Genomic DNA, 19,999 nt, shown 5'->3' with positions numbered 1-19,999 from the left:
TTTAGCGACACTCTACAACCCATTTCAGACTCTCCTAAGGGAAAGTCTAAGTGTTCACAATTACAGAAGCTGACTAATTAGAAAGAACACCTAAACTGAACATACTGTTAAGACTGCAAAAAAATCTCCCTCTGCTGAACACAGCAAAGCACTGAGCTGCTTTATAAAATGAGCATCTAAAATAACCAAGAGACAAGCACATTTCTGTACCTGGAACAAAGGTGCAGTGGGTTTCACAGATAACATTTTCACCATCACCAACAGAAAAGGAGGAGCAGAAACACAGGAAGGGCCAGAAAGGAGTGATGCAGCTGAGGCAGTCACTGCAGCAGGGAAAAGGTGCAAGAAAGAAATTTGGGGTTGCAAGGAGAGACCTCAAACCGTGGCATGGTCTTGCAGGCTTTCTCTGTGCTGTAAAATGATGTGTGCTCAGCACTGAGCTCAGACCACAGAGCCAGCCAGCACAGACAGCTCACTGCCATCTGTGTCATACCATGCAGAACAGGATGGCAGTACACAACCAGGTTCCCAGTCTGCCCAAGAACTGATGGGGCCTGTGCTCCTCCCTCTGTGTCAGACCTGCACCCTGCAGCACGCCAAAAAGGGACAGGGGCAGTGGGGTTGGTGCCTAGGAAGCCACAACTACAATTTAATTACCTGGTGTCAGTGTAATTCTGCTTTTGGTCCATCCTTTGCTCACAGAAAATAGGACACTAGATCATAGGTAAATAATAGTATGGAAGCAGTAGCTGTGCCCACAACAGATTGCAAGAGAAACTTCTTGAATTAATGGGGTTTTTAAAAAAGGAGATCACTTTGCCACATCTCAGGGAGTGAATGCTGACATCCAACCAGCTGAAGTATTGGAAGGTTTGTTTTCTTTCCATGGTGTTTCTCTATAAGCATCATCAAATCACAACTGCTTTGAAGGACAAAAATATCATTCAGCTTGCTAGTATTTCCTGCCAGTAAAATAGTTTGCTGGAATTAAGCAGGGTTCTGGAATCTCTTATTCATAATTTTGGAAACTACCCTCCTGTTCAACACCCGTAGCATAAAACAGGATGGCTGACAATGGCTTTTGAGCTGACACTATTAGTCTCCATTAATAAACCAGCAGAAGGCTATTACTTTTAACCAAAACACTACATTATTTATCTAACAATGACAAGTGCTACATGCTGCATTTTGCACTAGCCCAAAAGGAGCAAGAGAGCATTGCTGAGACAGTGCCTCTACCCCAGCAAGGGAGCAGCAAGGAGGGCACAGCGACCCACAGGCTTGGAGCTGTGCCAGAGGAACCTCATGGAGAAGCCCACCACATTGGCCTGCTGCCTGGCACAGACCACATCCACAGCAGGGTTACCCTCACCTCACTCTGGACACAGGACATGGCAATTATTTGCACAGAGTGAAGTGAATTAATGTGGGCAGTGATAAGCAACAGAAGTTACTCTGAACTCAGGAGATGCTACAAGAGAGACAATTAAACCTAAGGTATTCTTCCCATCTGGGATAAATTCTCCCAGGAAAGGGTATGCTCCAGCTTCCCCAAGTTTTATGCATGTTTTAAGATGTGCCCATTGCCTTCTGCACACATTAGCACATAAAAGTTAGCAATTTCCTTCTACATCTGAAGACTGAAACAGAAAGTGGGAAAGGCTGCATTTGACAGAGGATCTCAGGACAGCCTGGACTGTGAGATGTGGCTGAGGCTTTGCAGCTTCCTCCTCCGTGGACTGTGTCACCATTTCCTCAGCCTGCAGGTTGCTGGGTTTTGAGTCGTGATTTACTCTTGCTGCAGACGTGGAAGCAATTTGCCTTCTCACAGCCAGAGCCTGCCTGCCTCAAGCTGCCTTGCCAGACGTGAATGGAAGGTAAACAGGCAGATGGGCTCACAGATTAAACTTCAAAACCAGTCAGATTTATCCCTGCAGATGAACTCAAGCCAGAGGCAACCCTGGGGCAGGACTCAGCTCATGAGATGACAGATGAAGGATGTTGAGTTCAGCTTTCACAGCTGGAAAGGGAAAGTTAGCCAGAGCTGTGGCCTCAGCTGGAAGAGCACACCAAGCGTGCAACCACCCCTCAGCACGGGCAACCTGGGCAGCATCAGAATGGATTCACTCTTCCAATGCCCACACTTGAAGAGGATCAGTGCCCTTTGGTTTGCAGGACAACTTGAGCTGGTGCTCAGCCCACACAGTTTGGCTGTACAACCACACAGGGTGGTGTGTGTAATGAGCAGTGCCACTCTGGCTGCAAGATGAAGCATTAAGCCAACAGACATGCTTGACCACAAATCCATTGTCCTTTATAAATTATTCCATTTCATGGATTTAGAATGGCTTCCAGACAGAAAGGCTTGCCCTCAACAACGCTTGTGTCAGTAAAGGGGTAGCTGGGAAGGCTTCCTTGTATGCAGGCTGTTTCCTCACACTGGATGAAGCTGTTCCAGACTCCAGCCCCATTAGGATGTGGACTGAGTGCACGTCCTGGCATCACAGAACATCTCAGCCACATCTTGGGTCTAAGGAAAAGCACAAAGGTGAGCACAGACTGTGAAATCCATTGCCATGTTTCACATAAGCAAAGCCGGGGAAACAAAATAACAATCAGCAAAAAAAACCCAAAACAAGTATTCTTAGGAGTATAATTGGATGTTCAGGAAAAGTCCTTCTTGGAAAATAGTAGTTAGGGACAGGTAGGACATCTTACCCTGGGAGACAAACACATTGTGGCAACCTGCAGAGCCCAGGGGCCAAAGTTTGTGCTGTTCTGCCAGAGCATTAAACCTGCACCTAAGCTTTCCCTTCCAGCTGTCCTCCTGAGGGGGAAGCAGAACCATCCATGAGATCTCTTTTCCCCTTCCTCACACTTGCAAAAACAATGTGCTCTTCTGTGGACAAAGCCTTGAGTCACTCCCTGAGGGCTCTGCCTGCAGACACTGAGCCACCTTGCAGTGCAAGGCTGTGACAAAAAGCTGGACTCATTACACCTTCTCCCTTTCTGCTGGAAATAAACATTCCTGCAGTTCAGGAAATGGTCAGAGGGAAACAGCAGAGGGAAACAGTATACAAGGAAGCCTTACCTACATAAAAATGTAGGTAGTTGCTGCAGCTGTCACCATCACTGAACACCTCCTTCCCAGCTGAAACTGGAAGATAACAACCAGCATGCCAGAGCCTCTTCCCCACCAGAGCAGGAAGAACTGGGGCTAGCACAGCCACCTTTTGAGTTAAATTCTCTCTCTGCCTTATTTCCAGCACTCACTCCATGAACAGCATGTGACGCTGGCAGCACCCAGCACATCCCTTCTGCTCACAGCTGCTGGAGGGTGGGCTGGAAGTGGTGTGGAGCCGGGAGCTCTTGCTCCCAGAGAGCAGAGAGAAGCCCCAAGGCCTGGTGGGGGGTGTGCACCTTTTACCAAAAACATGAGACAAGTGGTGTAAAATCATAAACAAGTAAGCACTGATCAATTTACAACAGGATCAAAAAAATCCTGCCTTCACAAATAAGTGGATTAGCAAACCCCAAAGTCTTCCACTGGCCTAGACACACAACCTAATCCTGAAGGATTTACATAGTTCTGGAATGGATACCTATGAAACCTGAAAATCCATGATTTTTTTTTTTATAACTAAAAACCAGTCACGTTACATACATTTTATTTAATAAAAGTTAAAAACATGTACAAAAATGCAGTTCCATTTCCTTAAAATATAGGCTCAAAATAAAAAGACTGAACAGTAGAGTTCAGGCAGTAAAGTGCAAAGACAGCAGCTATGCCAGTCATGCTTAATCCATAAATAACCCTTACACAGCAGGAAGGAACAGACAGAGCAGACACAGCCACACCGCGGCACAGCTATTCACGCACATCCACAGGAGAATGAGCCACACATCCCAGAACAGGCTGCCAGGAATTGTAGGCCAGGTACACCCAGACAAGGAGGAAGCAGTTGCTTTTTCACATCGTGACACACATACATGACACACTTTTTAAAAGTCTGTACTCTCCAGTCCACCGTTGTCCTCCCCATAATGCAACAAACATGACAATTTATATAATTATGACACGAGTTTCCAAACTGTTTTCTCAGGTGAGCACCATAAATGGTCAGTCAGTAAAAAAATGAAGTGCTAAACCGGCTACTAAACTGAGACAGGACATGCTTCCCCTGGTTCAAAGCATGCAAAAATAGCATCCAAAAGCCAGACTTCTAGTTCTAAGGGATTTCTGAGAAAAAAAAAAAAACAACAAAAACAAGTAAGAGCAGCAACATCTCTTTGTTCACCACAGAAACTTGGAAAACTGGGTAGCAACAGAGAACAGCAACACCACAAGGATGCACTTCACCAGGAAAAGGTTCCAAGCAAGCCCTTTATAGAGTCCAAAGCAAGGTTCACACACACGCTCACCGGCACAGGACTGGGGTCAGTGGGATTACAGCACGTGTCAGTGAACAGGGTGTGGGCCTTTATAAGGTCAGGCACAAAAACTTCAGTACACTTACCACAATACTCCAATTTAGTGCAGTTTGAAAACTTACTACTGTTAATTATAGCTATAGACTTTAGTGTAAAAAATAATGACAATCTGCTTTAACTGAAGCAGATCTCTGCCGATTTCAGGAGACTGCCAGTTGAGGTCAGCAAGTCGGCACTTACATAGATGAGATCCATGCTTTGCCCACACTGGGAAGCAAGACCAGCATTTCAGAACAAAGCAGTAAAAGAGAGACTGCATTCCTAGTTATCCACAGCTGATGCATATAGGAAAAAGAATCCTCAGTGCTCAGCTAAGCTTCAGTGCAGGAGTGCCTGAAGGGAGAAGAGCCCAGAAGGAAATAAGCACCCCAGAAATATTTAATTCAGTGGGGGAGCTGTCTCCCAGCAAAACACCTGGTGCTTTGCTCTAGTGTCAGCTCTGCTACAGTACATACACACTCCTCCTGTGCCAGGGGAGTGGAGCAGTCCCATTGTGCTACTTTGGGCATTTTGTTACTGACACCATGCCATTACAACACAGCACTCCTGCAGCCACTGGCTCCATTTCTTAACTATCACTACACCTTGTGTAAAAGAAAACCCATTCAACAGGGAGAGTGTATTGTTTAATAGAAAAGGGTGATTTTATACAAAGTACTGTGGAGAAGTATAAGGCCACATGAAGAGCATCATCAAGTTGACATGGTGGCTATTTCTTAACTCAAGACACAGCTAGTACTTCCTCTGGTGCATTGATACAGGTAAAAGAAAGCCTCGAACAATTTCCTATAAGGTGCACAAGCATCCACAATACAAAAAAAATCCTTTAATTTTTTATTTCTCCTCTACTCAAAAAAATATAAAGAGAGACCCACTAATTTGTCATGGGCTATCTTGCCATTTTTGCATTTTTCAGTTTATTTTGATATGTCAGTTTAGGAGGACCAAAAATAAAGCATAATTTGTAGTGTTTGTGCTTTTACCTCCATCAGAGCGGTCTGGCTCCTCCAAACTTTGCTCCAGTGGAGTGTGGACCTGGGAATGCTTCTACCAACAGCCACATTGGCTTCTACTTGCAAAGGGTATGAATTCATAAAATGTTGAGGATTTCAGCACTTGTATTCTCAAATAAGGTAATTTGGTTTGTTTTAAAAATGACTGAGTCACTTCGATTTCCAATGTACCTGCATAAGGAGGGTGTAAGAGCACTAGCCCATTGCAGGATCAGTATTTGCAAGTGTGAAAACACCAACCAATATGAGTTATCAAATAGTAAGTGTTTACAAAACACTCTGAATGCAATAGTTTAGGTTTACTGAAAAGAGTTTCCAAAACTCTGGGTCTCATCCAGCACAGCCCTACTAATGCAAGTAATTTGCCTGCATAACAAGACCAAAATGAACAAATACAAAATATATTTGGTATAGAAAATAGTACTATAAAAATTAAAAACCACCCTGTTTTACTGTCCATCAAAATATTAACAGCAAGCATTACAAGTAACTCTTTTTAACCTATTGCCAAAATAATTTCCAAGGAGTTATACTTTCCTGAAGTGCTGGTGATTGCAATTGCCCAAGTACTGAAAAAAAACAAACAGGGAAGGGACGAGGAAATACGATAGATTTCTCACATAGCACTATCAACAGAGGACCTAAGCTGCAGGAAACTAAAGTACACACAAACATGGGGAAAACAAAAGCCATTGCCCTTTCTGCTGTTGCCATCGGAGCTCTTCCTGATCTTCAGAAAGTTTGCAGGGAAGGTGCTTCTTCACTCTAGCCCTGGCAGACAGGTGATGGCACGGGGATGAGCATACTCAGAGCGCTGCTGCTCTTGGGTTTCTCTGCTGTGGCAATTCTGCTGAGTTTGCCAACCTCTGTCTGCCAGCTGGGAGTCTTCTTGGTGGTCATGTGGCGGCGGGTGTGCTTCGTCAGGTGATCGCTGCGCATGAAGCGGCGCTCGCACACCGGACAAGAGAACTTCTTCTCCCCCGTGTGCGTCCTGCGGTGCCGTGACAGTTCATCCGAGCGGGCAAACTTCTTGTCACAGCCGTCCCAGTTGCAGCTGAAAGGTTTTTCTCCTGCAGGACATAAAGGAAGCATATGTCACTTTTGAGAAGCTGTGCTGCAGTCTTATCATAAAATAACTAATAAAATCTGCCTTGCAGAAACCAGTGAATTCCGCAGAACTGCTCATCTGTGTGGTCAACATAGGATTAAGCTAAAGTTCTGTTCCAGAGAAAAATAATAGGTATCATTTCTACTTATTTCCTTGTATCTCTCTTTAAGTGTTCTTTAATCAAGTCTGGTTTTTCAGTTGTCCAAAATTCCAGTTTAAAGAAATAGAGCCTTCATAAAGCTGCCTCCATCCACTGACTGAACTAGAAGCAAGCCCCTGCCGCCATCCCCGTGTATGTGCATCTCTCTGGCTGCATCATGTCATCCAAAAATACTGTGGGCAAACAGGAAGCCTGGAACGGAGCCTTGGGGTCGGGCTGCTCCAGTGATCCAGACCCCCACACAAACACACACCAGCGAGCACTGCCAAGGCAAAGCCTGCCCTGCCAGCCCCCCACAGACCAGGAATGGCAGCAGTCAGCAAGGCTGCCCACATCAGCTGCTGCTCATCGTGGGCCATGCTGAACATCCCACCTGTCCTCAACAACCACAACTGCAGCTACTGAGCAACTCCCACAGAGCTCCAGATAAACATCTACCACGTGGCCCAAAGTTATGGGGACACTTTGGAGCAGAAGAGACCTGCAGAAAGGAAGCCCCACAGGAGTGTTCTTACAAGTACAGAGAGTAAAGTCTGTGTCTGCTGGATGCACTATCATCCAGACAGTCAGTGTGCAGGGAAAAGGCAAAAAAAGAAAGCAAGCTGAACTACTCTTCCTCCTGATCCTGTAATGGGAACTGGCTAGTGAGGGGTCAGTGTGTTTCACCTGCCATTGATGTCTTAATCACGATACAGGGGCACACACACACACACAGGCTCCCTATGGATCAGCACAAAGCAAGACCCTTGCTGACAGTCTGTTTATCCCGGAGCACTGGGTTTAATTCAGCAGTCTCTCAAGCCAGAAGCAGAACCATCATTCTACCTCTGAACTATGGTTTACAAGAATTATCAGCTTCACATAGAGGTTAAGCTCCTTCCCCAAAGGAACAGTGAAGACAAGCTGCCAAACTAATGCAAATCCTGTCACGCAAGCTGACATCCAATAAACCAGTGACTGTGGGTTAACAGCAGGTAGGGGAAAAAAGTCAAGGAAAACCAAAAATAGACAGAATCCAATTCTAATACCAATTTTTCACAATGCCTATCCTTTAACATCAAAAATAATCCCTGAGAACTCAAAGTTATTTCTAATTTAACAAGATCCCAGAACTAGAAAAAGGGTAAGTAAAACATATGTAGACTGTTTCCACACTGACCCAATCTATGGAGCAAATCAGTTCATGTTAATTACAATTAATTTTCATTTATCTCTAAAATTCCCTTCCTGTAACTGAATAAACCGTTACATTCCTGTAGGAGCTCTGCTTCCTAACACAGCAGCCCAAAATCTCAATGCATTCACATTTAGCCTAAACAAAACTCTTGGAGAACAAAAACAAAAAAGCAGTTTCAGAATGTCTCTCTTCTTTTACTCATGTAACAATTAAGACAAACTACCTGTACTTTGTTTTGCTTACACCAGACCTCCCTGTGCTCCAAAACAAGGGACTTACACAATTCATTTCAATCTAGTCCAGATGGCAGGATTCCACTTAGACCTAAACACAGGCACACGGACGGCAAAGCTTTCACTCCAACTAAAGCCTGTGAAATTCAACTAACACTACAGGGTCAGCTGAGGTCTCAGAACAAAGTATGTCTTGTTTTGCTTGTCCATGGAGCATGAACATTCCTTCCACCCCCAAGATGAGCAGAAGCTTCCCCATCACCTGCTTCTTCCCTTTCCCACCCACCTCCCACGAAAAACATGCATTTCAGCACCCCAACACCAGCCAGCGCCAGAGCCCTCTCGTACGCACCGGTGTGGGTGCGAAGGTGGGCTTTGAGGTGGGAACTTTTGAAATAGGTTTTCTTGCACCCCGGGAAGTCGCAAACGTAATTCCTCCGTCTGGAGAAGTCCATCTGGGGGGCGCAGGTCTGACCAGAAGCGATGAACACGGGAGCAGGGGCGAGGGGCAGTAACTTGGTGCTGCCAACAGTCACCACGGTCTGTGGGCACTGCGGTGTCTGTGTGACAGCGGGCTGAGGAAGAACCAACATGACAGTCCCCTGAGGCACAGAAGGTCCCATGAGCACAGGCTGGGAGAGTGGGGCTGTCTGCGGTAAAATAGGTTTCATGGGAGTTGGGAGTGCTGGAGTTGAAGGCTTGACATAGGCATTGATCATGCTGCTTTGTCCATTTAAAGGGATCATTTGACAGAGAACTTGAGGGCTTGAGACAGAGGCAAGTGTCACTGGGGTAGCTCTTTTTTGCAAGTCATTGTCACAATTCTTTGGTAAGTGGGTTTGCGGTGAAACAGGCCGGACTGGTAGTTGCCCTTTATTGGTCACAATATCACTGGAGTCATGTGCACAAGGCTGATGTACTGGAGAGGTTTTGTTGACTGAATCATCCACAGCACACGTGTCCTGTGGCAGTCTGGAATGTTTTCGGTCATCCGCTCCACACCAGTCTCTGGAAGTGCTGTAGCCTGAAGTTACCTTTGTTTTCTCTTGCACAGCAGGAATGTGATGGTAAGCAGAACTATCACCTGTGTGACGTATGACGCTTGTTGCCATGGCCCTGCAAGGCTGAGGTGCAGAGGATTCAGAGATCACTGGCTTCTGACTGCACTGCTGCCCCACGCTGGGAACAGATGGCTTGGTTATGGGGGAGGCACCGGTCACTGATGTGACTGAGCAGGCAGCTGTGTTTGCCATGACAGTCCTTGGTTTGGAGTAAGTGACTTGTGAGGACAGAAGCGTAGCTGCCGACATCTCAACCAAGTCAGGGCTGTGCGGAGGAGTCATGCACTGCAAAAAAAAACCCACACCACTGTGGATCAGTGTAATTCCATAGCATAGTTTTCCCCTATCTTTACTCTGAAAAATAAAATTACATGCCCTCTCCCAGCACTTCAGAATGTGCCTCTCAGGACAAACTGAATAAAGCAAACTGCAGTGGTTTAATCCCAGATGGCAACCAAATCCCATGAAGATCACTCATCCGCCATCCCCAGACAGATGGGAAGGAGAATCAGAAGAAGCTAAAACCTATGGACTGAGATAAGAACAAGTTAATAATACAAATATAGGAAGATACAATAATAAAAATATTAATTGTAATAAAAAGGTAGATAAAAAGAGTGAGAAATAAGGCCCAAGAAAAACAAATAATGCACAGTACAACTGCTCACCACCCACCTGGCCTGACCCCAAGCAGTGATCGGCCCCTTCTGGTCAACTCCCCCAGTTTATACACTGAACACAATGCTCTATGGTCTGGAATATCCCTTTGGCCAGTTTGGTCAGTAGTGTTCTAGCCATGCTCTCTCACAGCTTCTCCTCCTCACTGGCACAGCAGGAGATACTGAGAAGTCCTTGACTTAACTGTTGCTGAGCAGTGCTTACTCTAAAACATCAGTGTCTTATCAACGTTATTCTCATTTTACATCCCAAACACAGTACTGTACCAGCTACAAGGATGAAAATTAACTCTATGCCAGCTGAAAACAGGACAATATCAACCCCATATTCTATGCCATTTACATCATGCCCACACTTTTTCAATATATCCCAATTAACCATCATTATTTTTCCTCTCTTTTGATAAAGGTATCATTCCCTTAGACTATTGCCATCCCTCTAAAACATCTGTTAAGTTCGTTCATGCATCGCTTCGGGTTCCAATTCATAGCAGTTCTTCAGGGCAGGAGAGGTGGTGTCTCTTATGTTGGATTGCTGCCTACTGAAGTCAGTTCTCATTCCATCACTGCTGTGTTTGTCCAGTTTCATCAGTTTGTTCTTCATTAATCTGGGTGATTCCTACTGTAATACCCTTGATGTTACATGTAGCCAGCTCAGCAGTGGTGACATGAGTGTTAATGGCAATTAACATCATACAACCCAAATCACTGGCTATTCTCACACAGAACCAGATCCCCTGGAAGCAAACTTTGGACTTCCCTATACTCCCACATTACCCACCAAGTACAAAGTACACCAAGCTCCTTGATCAAAAGCAATCCCATGGATGGGTTTGTCTTCACCTGATGCAGGAATAACTCAGATTGTTTTCCCCAGAAGCTTTTCCGTGTGCACTACAGGGACTTTACTCCCTTCTACACTATGTACAAGTTTTGCTTGAGCACAGCTGGCCCAGCTGGCAGATCCTCTAGTGCTGACTGCCCAGGTGGCCTTTGCTACATGTGTATCCCATTGTTCAAAGGTCCCACCACCTGTTGCTCTCAGTAACAGTCTGTTCCATCATTCAATTTTCCTGGAGACTGGCACATGATAGGGCAGGTGACAAACCCACACAGTGCCATGCTCTTCAGCCCAGGTGTCTGTGAGGTTGTTTTGGAGATGAGTCCCCTTGTCTGGCTCAATTCTTTCTGGGGTGCCATGTTGCCATAAGACTTGCTTTCCAAGGCCCAGGACAGTGTTCCAGGTGGTGGCATTGGGCATGGAATAGGTTTCCAGTTATCCAGTGGTTGCTTCCACCATCACAAGCACATGGTGCTTGCCTTGGTGGGTTTGTGGGAGTCCATCTGCCAGGTGTCCCCATACTTATATTTCAGCCATTGTCCTCCAAACCAAAGAGGCTTTAACTGCTCAGCTCAAACAACTGAAGTGTATGTTTCACAACTATGGATAGCCCTACAGTAGTGTCCATGGTCAAGTGCACCCCTCGATCATCACCCCATCTACATGTTGCATTTCTTCCTTGATGGCCTCAGATGTCATGGGCTCACCAAGCAGTAAATAATTCACTCTTGTGAATCTTGCCAATCCAGATCCACCTGAGCCACTTCAATCTTAGGAGCCTCATACAGCTGTTGGTTGTTTTGATGTTCCTTGGTGGCTCAACTCTTTGGTACATGAGCATCCATGTGACATACCTTCACAACCAGGGTCTCCTCCCAGGCAGCAGTATCTTGCCACACGGCAGCAGCCCAGATGGGTTTACCTCTGCTCTGCTTCCATCTCTGCAACCACCACCACAGGGCATTTGCCACCACCCATGAATCAGTACAGAGATAAAGCATTGGCTGTTTTTCTAGTTCAGCAGTGTCTAAAGCAAATTTTCACCTCCACAACTCAATTTACCTTCTCCTTCAGCAGTTTTTGTAATTTTTTTGTACGATATGCCACACAGCCACTTTCCATCTTCAATGCTTTCCTTCAATACAGCAGGAATCATCAAACATGGCATATTGTTTCTAATTTTTTGGTAACTTATACAATAGTCTCTTCAGCATGTCATCTTCTCATCAGGTGGCATCCAGCAATCTGCTCTCTTGTTAATCCCAGGAGTCTTGAAAGTAATTGTGATGACTGAGGTTTCCTATTTGAGCACCTAGTGTGACCAGCAAGACCCACTGATTCCACATAGCATCAGGTACGTGATGTGTAGGAGACCCATCCTCTGCACATCCAGCCCAGCCCCAGAAATCAGGATGCCAGGGGACCTGTGCTTCAGACCAGTCACTCCCAAAGCAGCTGCAACCTCTCTGTAAACTGCCAATACCTCTTTTACAGCTTGGAATACAGTGGGCTTCGGACCCTCTGTACCCTTGACTCCAAAGCCCTAGAGGTTGACCCAATTCTCCCCTGGTGCTTTCTGCCAGAGGTTCCAGGTAGGGCCATTTTCCTTGGCTGCAGTGTACAGAGCACATTTTTTCTATCTTGTCCTGCCTGGACTGGCCCAAGGGCTGGGGCAGAGTTAATTTTCTGCATGAATTATCTCCTGTTTAATTTGTTCAAAGGCTTGTTGTTGTTCAGGGCCCCATTTGAAATCATTCTTCTTCTGGGTCACTTGACAGAGAAGGCTGACAATCAGACTGTAATTTGGAATGTGCATTCTCCCAAATCCCACAATGCCTAAGAAAGCTTATGTTTTTCTTACTAGTTGGTAGAAACATAGCTGTTATTTTGCTAATCAAATCCATTGGGATCTGATGACATCCACCTTGCTATTTTACTCTTAAAAACTGGATCTCCTGTGCAGGTTCCTGGATCTTTGTTTTCTGGCAGCTTTCAGAGATATCTGTACTGTTTTCTTCCCCTTCTCAAAATCTTCTGCTGCTGTACTGGCCACAATGGTATCACCAATATATTGCAAGTGTTCTGGAACTGGATCAGTCCATGGCAAATGGACTGGAATGGTCTGTCTGGGGAGGTGGTGGAGTCACCATCCCTGGATGTGTTTAAAAACAGACCGGATGTGGCACTCGGTGCCAAAGTCTAGTTGTGGTGTTAGGGCAGGGGTTGGACTCAATGATCTTGGAAGTCTCTTCCAACCTAGTCTTTCTGTTAAATTTCATTGAAATGGTTCAAATTTTTGCCACGTGGGTTGGGCACACTGGCTTTGTCTGGATCTGTGGGTGACTGTGCCTTGCTCATGCCCTAATAAACCCCCTCTGGTACAGCCAATTACCTCAGGTACCAGATATCTCTCTCCACAGTAGTCCACCTGCCCAGGTGACATAATTTCTTTCCTGAAGATATACCTTTCCTTCACACTTGACCGAGCTGCCTCCAGAGGCTGAAGACTTCTGTCATTTTTCCAATCACCTCATCAATGCTGTCTTCCCTAGGAAGTCATCCCAACTGCTTGGCTTCCCTATCTCCTTATCCAGGCTACTAGCCCCACTGGAGCAGCCAGGTGATAATGTGTACACCTGCACAGCAGCTGAAACCTCTTCACATGTCCCACAGATCCCTAAGGGATAGGGATTGAGTGGTTGTCTCTCATCCTGCCTCTTCCTCCATCCAGTTTTTGTGATGGTCCTGCTTCATCCTCCTTTACTAAATGAGCTTTCATGGACATTTCTTCTTGTGTATGAGAACAGCTGATAATGGTACAAACTCATCCTCTGACTCAGCTGTATCATCCCTTGCTGGGGTCTGAGTAGTCACATGTAGTCATGGTGCCAGGGTCTGGGAAGCCATAAACAGTTGCTTAACCTTAAACAAGACCTTAACCACATTCACAGACCATGCTGGTTTCAGAATATTAAAAATTTCCAAAATTCCCATGCCTGGAGAAAAAGATTATGTGTGTCTTCCATGCAGGTTGGCTCTCCTAGGCAAAAAGGCAAATGCAGTCACTATTTGCAGCTTCTAATAAATGATTCCTCAAGTACAAAGGTGGTGGCAGAGGGGCTGAGAGTATGAAAACCAGATCAGTTTCAAGGCCAGCAGTTCTGTGCTATCACAATCCAGTGTTACGAAGTACAATAAAATGATAAGCTTAGCCCAGACCCCAGAGATGATACCACAACACTACAGCAAGTAAATTGTTACATAACACAATAACTCTGATAGCAAATAATTCAACACTGTGATCAACAGCTAATAAACTAATAAGATTAATCCTGGTAACAAATTTGTTTCAACACGGTCTGGTCAGATCTGTCATGGAGGAGAATCAGAAAGATAAAACCCACGTGTTGACATAAGAACAAGTTAATAATTGAAATAAAGTAAAATACAGTAACAACAATTGTAATTATTATTACAGGGAGAGACCAAAAAGAGAGAGAGCAATAAAACGCAAGAGAAACAAGTGGTGCACGCTACAATTGCTCACCACCCAGTGACCAATGCCCAGGTCCTTCCCAACATCACTGGTCATTCCAGTTTTTATGCTGGGCATGACACTCTATGGTATGGAATATCCCTCTGGCCAGCTCAGATCACCTGCCCTGGCCATGCTACTTCCCAGCTTCCTGTGCACCTCCTCACTGGCAGAGCATGGGAATTTGAGAAGTCCTTGACCTGGGGTAAGCACTGCTCAGCAACAACCAGAACATCAGTGTGTCACCAGCATTATTCTCATTCTAAATCACAACTACTAGGAAGAAAATTGACTTTATCCTAGCCAGCACCATGACACTACAATGCCTTATCTCATGGCCATTCTGATTATGCTCAAAAGCATATTAATAAATGGAAGGCAATGAGGCAGCTGTAAACCTGAATAAACACTGCGAGTATACTCACTGCACCACAAAAAAAGGTCTTTCATTCCTTTCTCCTCAGTATGGGCACAGCTGTAAGAGGCTATAAGCAGAATAAACAGACCAACAATAGATAGCAATACCCTACCTTTCCATTTCAAGCTTCCAGCAAGCCCTAGACTTTTTCTCAATGGTTACTTCATCATCTCATGGCTCCTTTTTAGATAAAGACAAATAAAACTGTTCTGTCCCTTCTTATTCATCCATTTTTCTCTATGCTGATTCCCTGCATCACCTCTCCTTCCTCCTATACCAGTGAAAAGTATCTCCTGTGCTGCTCAGGAGTGTCAACACTGAGCAGCAGGAGATACTATGGCAGCTGCTTGTCAGGCTGCCCTTATCTCAGCCTCTTTCCTCTACTATTCCCCTTTTTCCTGGCAACTGCATACTAGAAGCGTACTGATTGAAATGGGCCTTAACCATCAAAAACCTTAATGGCACCAAGCCCTTTTTTAATACCTGCTTTTGTTGCAACATAAATTGAAACAAAAGAAAAAAATTTGGATTCAACCAACATTAGTCAGCTGAAGTAGACCAATGTCTGGAGAAATAACAGACTACATGTACAAACACATAGTACAGAAACTAATTAAACTGCCTATTTCATAATGGTAACGTGTACTTTCTCTTATGACCAGTGAAGTATAATGTTGTCAGGGGCCTTTTTTTATACGGTGCTTGCAGATAACTTGATGCCAAATCACCAAAGCTCACTCTGCCATTCTTACTCAAAGTGCTCCAAGAAACCTACAACAGTCATCTTGACATCCCTGTCATATCCAATTACTTGTCAGCAAGGGCTTTCACACCTAAATTTAACAAAAGCCTCTATATTTGCTAAACCAGAGAAAGCAAAAAAACAAATTCAACAGGCTCACCTCACCACTCTGTCCATGCACACACACAACACAGGCTGTGACAAAGGGACACCTGAGCAAGCCTCTTTTCCAGCCAAGTTAAAGCACTGCAGGGTTGTGACATCCAGGTGTAGGGCATATTTATTTTGTGTTCATGCTTTTCTTACCAGTGTCGATAGATAGTCCTTTGGTAATTCAGCCGTAGCCTCGGCATGCATTGTGAAATCCCCAGAATCCGAGAAGGGCGTGAGAGGCCTTATCTTTAATATGTCACCTTTCTGCAATCTTTGACCCCAGGAGCTCATACAAACAAGGGCTTCAACAGCTTCAATGTCGTTCTGCTCCAAGGTGCTGCAGGTAGACCTTTCGCTGTCATGACGCTGCCGTTCACGGATAGACTCATAGATGTCCACAATGTCAACCTGAGTGTAATCAGATTACTGGCTATTAGGACAAGTCAGAATACAAAGCTGACACCACCCACACACTGTCTGCTCGCAATGAAGGTCAACTGAAACACAACCATCTCATGGCAAGACTTTTACCAATTGGCTCAACTCTCACTCTCCTCCCAGCAGCTCATCTCCACATTCTCTTCTCTTAAGAAAAAAATAAATAAGGAAGACATGTGATTTTCCAGGTGAAGAACAGCTCTGTGTGTGGCTCACATTTCCAAGCTTACTTTCCTGGATCACACTGCTCTGAACAAACACATCCCATGCTCGCATACAAGCAAAAAAGGAAAATCCTGACTTCCAACCTTGTTTAGACGAGGCTGTTTCCTGAATCCAAAAGACTATTCAGCACTAATCTCATTCTGGAAACATTTAGAAGATAAATTTCAGCTCCCAGTAAGATGCTTTAAGGTATGATCGCTGACTTGGAGTACTGCACACATGAAAGTATTTTAATCTTATTTTTAATAGGGAAGCCAGGATGGGGAAAAGATGGAAGCAAAACACAGTCTTCAAAGTGCAGTAGGAACTGTTTGCATTGTACCTTAGAAAGCTCTGATACTACATAGGTGCTAGGTATCTAAAACACACTTTGAGTAACATGAAGACAAATGTAATCACACTGATTTTTTTCTAATTGCAAGCATCACAGAGTATTTGTGCGTGCATGTGTGTTTGACTTCTCTGCAAAAGGATATCCAAACTTCACAAAGCTCTCACAGTGCTTGGCAGTGGCTCCAAAAGCTATCTAGGCTGATGGGTTATTACTCACATGCCAGCTCAGTCTCAACTAGGCATACAGACTCTTCCAAGCTTTAAGCACACCAACTAACTTGAAGACTGGGATTTAGAAGTGTGGACCAAGCCTCTTGAGCCTATTGCTGTTACACGGAGTGTTTATATACTGCAGGAAAAAGGTTTTAATATAAAAGGCAACACCACACCATTAGCATGGCCTCAAGCCCTAGAAGGAATTCTGCTCATTGGGTGACAGCATGTATACTAAGTCAATGGGTTTTGTTACCGAGTTAAGTAATGTGGGATGATCCTTATTCAACAGTGTCACAAAGATGTAAAGCTGTGTTTACACTCTAGGGACATGCAGGCAAACATGCTAAACGTAATAGACCAAAAATGCTGGTACTGCACTCACTAAAACACGAGAATGATTTAATCATGTCACAATTCAGGGGCTGGAAGGAGTAAAAACGATTAACACCTTGGAGAAAGACTTGTAAGAATTTCCACTGAAACACAATGAGAGGAAAACACAATTCGTGTCTGCAAGCCTGGAACTGATCTGCCTGTCACACCAGGGCCACGCCAGGCAAAGCTCTGCACAGCAGACGGAGCCTGCCAGGGTTCTTCTAAGTGCGTCTGCAAGCAGCCAAGCCAGCAGGTTTATTTTTTCCAACCCTATGCTTCAGAAGAGCAGCTTTCCCTAAAGAAACATGAAACATGCCTCGTTTCCTCAAAAAAAAAACCAAAAAAACCTCCCAAATCTAAAAATACACCCTCACAAGAAAAGCTCTTTCTGCAGACGAGCGCTGCAGCCTGGGCTCCCCGGCTGCTGCCAGAGAAATGGCCAACGCCGCCGGGCGCCTGTCCTCACATCACCCCGCCGGGAACTACGTGCGCGGGATGCAGGCAGGATGGGGACAGCCAGGGACGTGCGGGGAGCGCGGGCTGCGGGCAGGACGGGGACAGGCAGGGTGGAGCCGGGCAGGGCGGGTCGCTGGCGGGAAGGATGGGGCAGGGGCGGGGAGCATGGCGGGTGGGCAGGGAGATGCGGGCAGTGCGGATCGCCCCCGGGCAGGAAGGCGCGGGCAGCGCGGGCTGCAGGGGGAGCGGGCGGGCAGTGCCGTGGGGGCAGCGCGGGTCCCAGCGCAGGGCAGCGCCTCCCCCTGCCCGCGTTCGCCCCCAGCCGCTTCCCGCCCCACGGCGGCTGCCCCGGGCCGGGCGGTGCCACCGAAAGGAGGATGGCGCGAAAGGAAGGAGGAGGAGGAGGAGGAGGAGAAGGGGGCGGGGGGCAGCTCCCACCCTGCCGCCGCCCCCGCTCGGTCGCTGAGGGAGGGAGGGCCGCCCCCCTTTCCCTGCAGGTGACCGGAGCAACGCCCGCTTCTGAGGGCTCTGCCCTGGCACAGCCACCCCGTCCCCGCTGCCCAACCAAGCCGCTCCCCGCCGGGTGAGTAGCGGTCCCTGCCGAGACCGCGACGGTCCCCGCACTCTGCCCGCCACCGAACACGTGCCCGCGCTGTACGGCCACTGGCTTCCCACACCACCCCCTCTTCCCTCCTGCCGCCCGCCCGGTGCTTACCGCGGGCGCATCTCCCATGTCCGAGCAGGGCGAGCCGTGCATGGCGCGGCTCGGGCGGGCGGCGTTGGCGGCGGTGCGCCCGGGGAGCGGCAGCGCTGGGAGCTGCACGCACGCAGCGGCGGGAGCGGCACCCGGCGGCGCCGCCCCCCCCCGCCCCGCCCGCCGGGAGCGGCGCGGCCGCGCGCTGGGGGAGCGCCCCCAGCGCAGCCTGCGCCAAACAGGGCGGGGGGGCGGCCCCGGCCAATCAGCGCCCGCCGCGGCCCGCGCCCGGCCAATGAGCGGCGGCGGGCGGCGTGATCGCGGCGTGCCGGCGGGAAGGGCGGCGCGTGGGCACGGCCGGCGGGAAGGCGGGGAGGGGGCGGGGCCGGGGCCGGCAGGGGCGGGGGAGCGCGCGCTGGAAACTAGGGGAAAGGTCGGGGGCGGGCGGCGGCCGGGAATGCCCGCGCGCGGGGGGGCGGGGCCGCCGCTTTTCCCCTCCCCCGCGGTGCGTGCGGCGCGGCACGAGCGCTCCCGCCAAGCGGCCGCGTGCGCGGGGAGCGGCTCCGCTCCCGCCGCCAGCTTTCCCGCCGAGGTGCTGCCTGCCACATGCCATGGGGATGCGGTGGGCCCCCGCCCGGCCATGGCACTGCTTTGCCGAATGGATGATTTGGGATTAGAGATAGCCCTGAACCCCCTCCCAAAATCCGTGAAGGGTCAGTGTTGCAGATCGTTGGATCCACTGGTGTTGGAAGGCTTCCCCTGGGCCAGCCCAGCGTGTGCTTCTTGAAAACCTCCGAGACACAACATATATTCTATTAAAAAATACATATTCTTCGGGTTTTCCTGTCCTAGCCCTTGTTTTCCTTACCCAGTGGCAGCTGAAGTGCGTTGGGCCTGTGATACTCAGCCTGTGATACTCAGGAGTATACTTCACCAAGTGTACTCAGTACACTTGGTTACTGAGCAGCACCAAGTGCTGGAAGTGGCAGCACTGACCACAGCTAGGGCAGCTCCACATCCCAAAGCTTGGGATGGGACAGGAAAGACCTGTGTCCTCTGGGACAGGACAGATGTGGGTCCTGCAGGCCTCTGATAGCCGCTGGCCTTGCCAGCACTATCCCAACCCATCCTGCCCCCTCCCTTGTGCCTCCCTGACACAGAATGTGGACAGCAAAAAAGCATTTTAACCTGCTGAATTATCTCTGTTTGTTCGTTCCCTGGTTTCTCAAGATGTTACATCCTTAAGCGTCCACACAGAGAATCATCTTGAATCTCTGGGCTGCTTCTACTGTCAGCTTTGTTTTGCCACTGGGATTTATTTTTTCCATTGCAGCTCTTCTGAATCCCCGTCCTTCCCTGCTGTCTATGTAGTTTCTAAAGCTTCACCACACTGTGCTCATCCCTGCTCTCCATTACTGCACATTTCATGTGCTTTCCCAGCACTACCACTTCCCAGCCCATCAAAAAGCAAATTAAAAGGATCTCCCTGGCCAGCACTCTGTGCAGTGCATAGGTTACCAACAGCTTTCTCTCCATATATGCATGGGACCTGCTGTGCTGGAGCCCTGGTTTCCGCTGTACGATGGTAAGGAAAATGCTGATAATTCAAACTGCAAATTGAGTTCTAACATTAAAGAGTTCTGTTCGCAAAAG

General features: G+C 47.4%; 1 protein-coding gene across 1 annotated transcript; it reads right to left on the bottom strand.

The window, feature by feature from the left end:
• Window positions 1-5,311: 5,311 nt before the first annotated feature.
• Window positions 5,312-18,517, bottom strand: KLF11 (KLF transcription factor 11). Its single transcript, XM_005521868.3, has 4 exons — window positions 18,368-18,517; window positions 15,763-16,017; window positions 8,535-9,528; window positions 5,312-6,574 (listed from the first exon to the last, which is right to left on the bottom strand). Exons 1-4 carry the CDS (start codon window positions 18,407-18,409, stop codon window positions 6,270-6,272), a joined length of 1,596 nt encoding a protein of 531 aa, XP_005521925.1. The 5' UTR covers window positions 18,410-18,517; the 3' UTR covers window positions 5,312-6,269.
• Between the last annotated feature and the right edge of the window lie 1,482 nt (window positions 18,518-19,999).

The sequence above is a fragment of the Pseudopodoces humilis genome, chromosome 3 (assembly GCF_049639895.1).
Source record: "Pseudopodoces humilis isolate 2021_Gansu_Grassland_sample_001 chromosome 3, ASM4963989v1, whole genome shotgun sequence".
Classification (NCBI taxonomy): Eukaryota; Metazoa; Chordata; class Aves; order Passeriformes; family Paridae; genus Pseudopodoces; species Pseudopodoces humilis.
This window is presented reverse-complemented; position numbering and strand designations above follow the sequence as displayed.

What these genes read in the sequence shown, in the direction of transcription:
- KLF11 (XM_005521868.3), bottom strand. Translation starts at nt 18,409, where the DNA reads ATGCACGGCTCGCCCTGCTCGGACATGGGAGATGCGCCCGCG. An exon ending in ACATGGGAGATGCGCCCGCG is followed by an intron (nt 16,018 to 18,367) that starts GTAAGCACCGGG and finishes GATTACACTCAG; the next exon opens with GTTGACATTGTGGACATCTA. An exon ending in CCACCTTCGCACCCACACCG is followed by an intron (nt 6,575 to 8,534) that starts GTGCGTACGAGA and finishes TATGTCCTGCAG; the next exon opens with GAGAAAAACCTTTCAGCTGC.